This window comes from Buceros rhinoceros, unplaced genomic scaffold (assembly GCF_000710305.1).
Source record: "Buceros rhinoceros silvestris isolate BGI_N320 unplaced genomic scaffold, ASM71030v1 scaffold38028, whole genome shotgun sequence".
Lineage (NCBI taxonomy): Eukaryota > Metazoa > Chordata > Aves > Bucerotiformes > Bucerotidae > Buceros > Buceros rhinoceros.
Window position 1 is genome coordinate 500 of NW_010428066.1, and position 7909 is coordinate 8408.

Here is a 7909-nt window from a genome sequence, read left to right on the forward strand (position 1 = left end):
GGAGGGATGGGGAGACCGACAGGGTTAGCTGGCAGGGTCTTGGCCTGCAGTCCTCAGGTAATCCTGAACGCTTCTGGCAAGGGATTCGCTGTGTGGGAACGTTGCCTGCTTCAGACAGGACACCAGGTACAAAGGACAAGGTCTGAAAGAGAAAGGAGGTGGCAGAAGCAAGGACGGGGGCATTGCCTTGCCGTGGTCTGGCTAGGCAGTCCTAGAGCCCTCGGCTCTGCCCCCCACCACTGCCCTCCCATCTGGCTCCAAATCAGCTCTTTTGTGCCCCAGGGAGACCCTGCGGAGCCACTGCCCACACATGGGGGGAAGCTCCTCAGATACATCTGAGCTGTGGGAGCTGAGCTAAACTGTCCACGCCGCTTGAAACACGGGCTGCACTGCTACAGCTCTTGTGTGCAGCCACCTGAGATCTCACCCGTCCCTCTACACACCTTCCCTGCCCTTCTTGCTGCCCATGCTCTCCAAGGGGGCTCTGGGAGAACTTCTGCCAGTGAGCGGCCGCCTCTCGCTTTCGGCTCAGGTTCCACAAGGCCTGCACCAGGTAGGAGGCAGCAGCGGGGTCACCTGCAAGACACGAAGAGGGATTCAGCCTGCAGAAGGGGAGGAGCAGGTCCCCGTTGCTGCTGGGGGGTTCAGGGTGTTGCAAAAGCAGCTTAGAAGCCAGACGAGGAAGATGAGATGGCGAAGTGGTGTAACGGGGAGGAGATCGTCCCGGCTGTGTGTCACAGGCTCCAATTAACCCTGGGGTTGACAGCCAAGACAGATGGCAGCAGCCCTGCAGCACGGCCAGCCACACCTCTGTCTGGACATGGGTTCGGGTTTTCCTTGCAGGCACCCCCAAAGGGAGGGAGCCTCAGTCAGGACTGGGACCAGCAGGTCTGGCAGCTTCTGGTGAAACTCACAGCCCTGCACCACGTCAGCACGGCTGGAGCACTGATCAGGGAAGGTCACTCCTGAGAGCTGCACTAGCCATGCCTCAGTTGTGCTCAGGACATGTACAGCTCTCCACTCCCCCCTCCCCTGACAGGCCTCAGTACTCAGCCTCTGCACTGCCAGGCATGGCCATGTTGCTTCCAAGGATGAAGCAAGACTCCAGCTCCACTGTTCTGGGAGACAGCTGGCTGTACCAAGCTGGGAGAGGGCAGGAAGAGGAGAAATTTCGAAGTTGTCTTGGCTCAGGTGGTGGGCAGGGTTCTGATACACTCCTCTTGGCCTGCTTCTCCAGGGCAGTGAGCTGACCAAAGAAGCATCTCAGGTATGTAACACTGCTAGTAGCCCTGCTGTAGTCCTTGTGTGGTCTAAAGCGTAAGACTAAGACCTTCCTGCCAAAGACAGCAATGCAGCCCAGGACAAATTTGTGGAAATCCCCTGTTCCTCATCAAAGCGAGCCTCTTACCTGGTGAGATCTGCAAACCATGCTGGAAATCCAACAAGGCTTCCTTGTCCCTCCCCAGCTCCAGGAACTGGATCCCTCGCCCGACAAGAGAGAGCAACCTGATCTTCTGGAGCACCTCCACTTCTGGCACAGAAAGACACATGCACCTGAAGGCAGCATTCTCCAGACATTCCCTCCCTCACCCCAGGAGGCTGAGCCAGGTCAGCAGGCAGCTAACGCGCAGCTCCTACCCACCGCTGCCGAGCACACAGATCCCGACCCAGACAGGCCCCACATAGCGTCATACCTGTTGGTTCAACACCAGACCCATGAAGCTGGGCTCGCAAGAGATCGCTGAGGCACCTGTGGGTAGGAGGACAGAGGAGCTCTGGTACCACTCCTGGGCTGGGAAGCCAGCTGCAAGTTGACAGATCAGCCCCAGCACCACTCTGTGCCCTGCTCTGGCCCCCGACGGCCACTGCTGCCTGCTGGGGAGGCCCGTTGTCCCAGCGAGGCTTTGTCACCTGCTGAATTGCGTTATGGCCTCCTTGCTCTCTCCCAGCTTGGCCCACGCCCACCCCTGGTGCAGGTATCCAGCTGCTCTCCAGGCAAGGCAGCACAGACTCTCCTTCTTCTGGGACAGCCCTGCCCCTGGCGACAGGCACTCCGGCTGCTCCAGCCTCTCCTCCACTCGTAACTGCTCTCCTCCACTCCTCCACTGTGGGATCAGGTCAGTCGTCCGGCTGATGACCTCCTCGCACACGGTTATGGCATCCTGGTGCCTTCCAGCCTGCTCCAAGGCGGATGCTGTTTCCAGGAAGACCACTGGGATCCTGGGCAGAGCTGAGCTACCATCTAGGGGCACCTGGGGAGAAAAAGCGATGGCAGAACTGCAGAGCACCCAGCCAAGCAGAATAACGCCGTGCCTACTGGGAACCCAAAGCTGCTACCCAGCAAAGCTCAGACCCACTCGCATAGACACTGGAGCCTGTTGGGGGAGGGTAGCAGCTAGCAGCAGAAACTAGCAGCAGAGTCAAGGCAGCAAATCCCTACTGTTCTAGTGAAGGACATCCAAAACCAGGCTGACAGCTGCTCTTCACAGGGAGGGGGAAACTGTTTCTCCAAATAGCAGTGGCAAGTGGTCTTTGGTGTGAATCCAAAGGCAGACACGCCACGGGTCAGAGGTGCCCCACTGCCTTTCCTTCACATCACAGACTAGACACTGAAACCTGGAGTTCAGGCCTTGCCAGGGGGAAACAAACCTCACTTGTCAGGGGAGCTTTTCACCAGGACACCTACCTGCTGCTGCAGCCCCTCCTGAAGCAGGGCCAGAAAATCCAGGTAATGTTCCACTGCATCAGCCACCCTGCGACAAGGACAGGACACGTGGTGGAAGGAGCATAGGGACCCCAAGCAGTGCCAGCAGCCAGGTGGAACCAGGATTGCCAGCCCAGGGGCTCTCCCTGCACCACACCCACTCTGGTCACGGTGCCCGTGCTTTGAGCAGACCTACACCACCAGTACTGAAATGGGTGATTTACAGAGCACAGAGAATAACACAGAGCCCAAAAAGCATCCTGTTGCAAGCAGACCAATGGTGCTGTTACCTCCCGTCCTGGAGACACCGCTGCGCCAGCAGGTACTTCACCTCAGAGGGGTGGCGATGGCGAAGGAGAGAAACTAGTATTGGTGTGTGGACAAGAAGCTCTGTTCGCATTAGGAAATGTGGACTAGAGGAAGCAGCTGCTGAAGGTTTTTTTTCCAGAGCCTAAGAAATGGGAACAGAAGTTATGGTCACACTGGTCCATAACATGACAACGGGTCACGTCCTGAGCAGCAGTAATCACTTTGCACTTCTGGCGTCCGGAGATGCAAACAGAAGAGCAGAAATGCAGCGCTTCATAAGCACAGTGACGCTGTTCTCACTCTCTGCAGACAGCTGCTTCCAGGAAGTGCTCTTCAGGAGCACACAGGGACAGGCAGAATTCTGATCTCCAAACTGCATCAGGAGATCTGCAAGATCACCCAGGTCACCTCAGGTTTTTAGCTTAAGGTGCTCTGAGCTTCTGGAATACCATCTCCCATTGCAGCCACAGACCTAGTTAGACCAGAACTTGGGCCATTCTTATTCAGAGACCCATCTCCACAGCTGTGTTTCTATCTTACAGGTTTCAAACTGCTGAAGGGCTGATTTGGTGTCTGCTGCTGGGACCGGCTCCTCCCAGGCAGACCAAGGCTGTTACAGCTAATGCCACAACATACCTTTCATAGGCCTCTCAACTGTTAGGTACGTTATGAAGAGACTGATACTTTCTGACATGAAAGTGTCACCTCTTCTCCCAGTCCACCAAGGACATGAACTGGGACCAAAGGTCTTGCCACATCCAAAGGCCAGGTGCTGAGCAGAGATTTCAGCTCTCGTCGGGCTCCTTCCTACCTGCTGTTGATGGCAGCACTCTGGCCGGATCACTGCAGTCTATTCTGGGGGGCCCTCCAGGGTTAAACAGCCCCCCTAGAAGGCAGAGGCCTGCCTGAAGCTTTGTGCAGGCTCTGCTGGGCACAAGTCCACCAGAACTACAGGAAGCAGACAAACCTCGTAGCACAGAGCCAGGGCCTGCAGCTCCGCCTCGGTCTCCCCCAGCTCGTGGTACACTGCTGCCACGTGGGACAGCGCAGGAAGGCACTGGAAGTCTACCTGAAGGGCCCGTTTCAGGTGCTGAAGGGCTGTCTGAGGCTTGCCCTAGTTAGATCACAAGAGATGTGTGTTGCAAGGACATGTTGATGATATATTTACTGTTCGGTGGGATCCAAACAGCCCAGCCATTACCATTCGCTGAGCGCAGCAGCCAAGGCAGGTGTAGATCTGGGCCAGGACCCTCTTGGAGCAGAATCCTCCCACAGCCTCCTGAAGGAGGGAGAGGGCGGTGCAGAGGTTCCCAGCCTCCAGCTCCTGCAGCCCTAGGACCGACCCAAAACATCAGCTCTGTGGCTCCCTTCCCGCCCCACCTGGTCCCCAAACAAGTATATATGGCCTTTCCTTCCAGTGCCAGAGGGCTCCGCCTGATACCTTCCACACCCGGCAATGCACAGCAGGGTGGTGCCAAGCTTCCCTCTTCAGTTTGATGGTGTTGCAAGAGAACGAGCCACTTGTTAGAAACATCTAGCAGAAACAATAGCACCTTCCAAGCCTAGAGACCAAGACACCTGCCTTGGCCCAGAACAAGAGAGGCGGTAGATGCTGGGCAGGTCCACCCGCGCATTCACCCACAGCGATGGCAGTGCAGACAGAGAAGCACACACAGAACCTCAGAAGGACTTTCTCCAATGCATCTGGGCCATTTTCCAGCAGGATGCTTTGGGATATTAATTCATGAATATTTATTGCAAATGCTATTTGCTTTTCTTTCAATCCTCATTTCAAGCTTCGATCTAAGGCTGCTCTCACATGGCCTACATCACATTCATATCTGCCACCTCCCCACTGGAAGCGCCATCACCACCTTGCAGACTTTTGAGAGGTCTGTGGGCAGGAGCTCCTGCCCTTGCTCCTCGCAGGAAGGCCTCATGTCAGCCTGAGCACAGCAGGGCAGTGCTGCCTGCCCCCAGAGCTGCTAGAGGTGTCAAGACAGTGAACGAGGGAAAAGCACGAGTGGGGCAGAACACAGCAGTCAGATGAGATCAAATGCTGCTGTGACACCAGACTACAAAGCTGCACAGCAGCTTCATGTGGCTCTTGCAGCATGGTAATCCAAGAGGAACAATGTGTTGCAACAAGGCAGGTGGCAGAACACAGACAAAAGAAGTGAAAATACTCTTAAGTCTCCTGCTGGCCTTCCGCTTTATACAAGATCACTGTGGGGCCTAACATAAAGTCACAGGCAGGCAGGGTAACCCTGTGAGAGTACAGAGAAAGGCTCAGCTGGGGAGAAAGCAGAGAAGCTCTTTGGATACCAAGCAGCAAACCTGAGACCCAGAGACTCAGCCCAGGCCCTCTTCCAAAGGAACAGCTCAGAAAACCCCAAAGGCCGGTTTGCTTGGGAACAGAAACCAGGATAAGGGCAGGGAAAGGGGCTCATGGGACACGAGAGCAGTGGGAGCCTGTGCTGGCATGAGCACCTCCCCCACACAAACCTTGGCGGAAGGCTGCTGTGGTGCAGAGAATCTCTTTCAAGTCCTCAGTACTCTGCACAAGGGGCAGGGAGGCCTCCTCAGCAGGCACTCGCCATGCCTTGATCAGCGAGAGGAGTTCATTCACCCCCTCGCTGCAGTGAACTCTTCCCGGGTCCTGTAAATACACAAGAGGAGAGAGAGCAGGGAATGTTGAAGAGAAGCAGGAAACACTGATCCCAGGGCATTGGGAAAGAGAGATCCCACCAAACCCTTCAACAGTGCTCTGCGTGCTGGGAGGCAATGTCCTACCACCCCCTCACTTCAGTGACAACCCCCTCGCTGCCGTGATTCCTGCCTGGCCTGGGGCAGCACCTCCCCACCTCAGAGGGAGGTGCACCTTGAGGGGCTCCTGGCAAGGCTAATCCAAGTGCTGTTGGAGGGTATTTGAAGAGGTAGGACCTCTCAGCAGCCTCACAATCAGCAGGGAAGTTTTCTCTCCATCCCACTGCTCGCAGTGTGTTTCCTACAGGGGCTGCAAGTTCAGCTGTAGCCATTTTCCAGTCTCCTGTCTGCCACCTGGAGTTCCAGGACTTGGACAGACGGGAGATATTCTGTACTCATCAGCGCACTCACGGTCATTAGGCAATGCCAGGACACCTGGGAGAGGATTACTCAGGCTGACTGGGCAGCGCTGATTGAGTCAGGTCTCCAAACACCACCATGACATTTTGCAGCATGGGGTTCGTGACAAACACAGTATTTACACCAGCTCTGCCTCCTTTCGCAGACCCACGGGTATTTATACCTCGCAGATACTCCACTGTAGGTAACCAGAAGCTGTTCAGCAGCCACCCCTGCCCAGTTACCTCGGCCTTGCTGAGGAGCCGGAAGAGGCTGGCGGTGCTTCCCAGGCGGCTGGCTGCCAGCCACCACGCTGCTTGCAGCGCCCCCAGTCGATGCAAAGGTGCCTGCAGCTCCTCTGCAGTCACCTCCTGCAGCACCTTCTGCCACAGATCCTCAGCGCTAAGATCTTGCCCACAGGCCCCACAAGCCTCCAGGACTGAAAAAAAGACAAAAAAAAATCCCAGCCATGAGACTACAGGTTGGTGCCCTGTACCAGACACCCTCCCAAGAGGGAGAGAAAGCTTCAGGCAAGCACAAGCTCCTTGTAGAGAGGGAAGAAAAGCAGTTACAGGGCTGGCCCAGCCTCGGCAGCACAGACATCGAGCTCTTGGACAGTGGAGTTAACAGCCACATGCTCAGGGCACAACACATGGTTCAGAGCTAACCAGGCCCTCCGGAGGTCACTTGCCTCCGCACAAGCATGTGCCAGCTCTGCAGATCCCCATCTGGTCTGCCGACTATTTCAGTGAGTTTCTTTGAAGCCAGCACACCATAATAGAAGAAAATACTCATTTTCTACTGTCACGACAACTTTGCTAGAGACTTGGCACCTTACGTGTTGGAAACCCCTGGCTCTTCACTGCAGGCAGCAGCTGGCAGAAGGACAGGCAGCTACACACCATCTCTGGCTGCAAGCCATCCCACCTCCTGCCCTTTCTGGCAGTCAGGCTGTCCTGCTCACAGCAACCACCCGCCTCTGGGCAGTCACCACACATCTCCAAATCACAGAGAACACTCTCCTTGCCCTGAGAAGCTCCCGTAGAGAGAACAATCTCCTTACCCCTGAGGAGCCCCTGGCGTATTGCTTCTGATTCTTCTTCAATGGCAGAGTCGGATGATCCCACAGTAAAAAGCAGGGAGTTGTAGAGGACAGTAAGCTCCAGAGATAGGGCAGGGAGAGCAGCTGGCAGTCCTGTGATCACAGCCAACCCAACAAGAAAGTGAGCTAGCTGGCTAGGAAGAACCCAACAACCATCCATTCTAAGGTGTTGTCACCCAGCCCTGTGACAACAGAAGTGTCTCGGCAAGTGTTTTTGTTGTTATTTTGGTGAGAATTAACAGCTAGGGACAGTGTGTGTCACCTCTGCAGGTGCTGACACTGCTTTAGACATCCATTTCTCAGCTATCCAGGTACTGCAGTCCTCTAGGACTGAGACCTTTCAGCTCTCCGGAAAGAGCATCAATAGCCTACCCTCTTCCAATACATACCCACCCTCCGGGAGAGGTTTCTCACGCTGTTTCTCTCTCCCTCACATCAGGCTTCCTTTCTACCACAGCTGTAGCAGGGATGGACTAGGGTCGTCCCCTTTTTTTCCAGAATCCCCAAAGTCCTGCCCACATCTTCCAGCAAGATTAGGCAAAGGTTGAGGCTGGCCCTTAACCCCTTTGCAGGCCCAGTCCAGCTGAGGGCACTGGGGAACGCTTCACCCCCCTCCCTTCAAAAGTTTGTTTCCGGCACTGAGATAGTGGAGCTGCAACCCGGGGAACACCAGCGTCCGGGAAACGGTG

General features: G+C 55.7%; 1 protein-coding gene across 1 annotated transcript; it reads right to left on the reverse strand.

Moving 5' to 3' along the window:
* Nucleotides 1-24: 24 nt before the first annotated feature.
* Nucleotides 25-7313, reverse strand: FANCG (Fanconi anemia, complementation group G; the record flags this gene model as incomplete). The annotated part of the gene is made up of 12 exons (XM_010142144.1): nucleotides 25-142; nucleotides 444-576; nucleotides 1409-1537; nucleotides 1686-1750; nucleotides 1912-2252; nucleotides 2687-2753; nucleotides 2995-3155; nucleotides 3981-4127; nucleotides 4215-4345; nucleotides 5519-5672; nucleotides 6364-6557; nucleotides 7182-7313. Coding segments are annotated over 12 exons (1772 nt in total), but the record flags the coding sequence as incomplete, so codon positions are not given.
* Nucleotides 7314-7909: the final 596 nt, after the last annotated feature.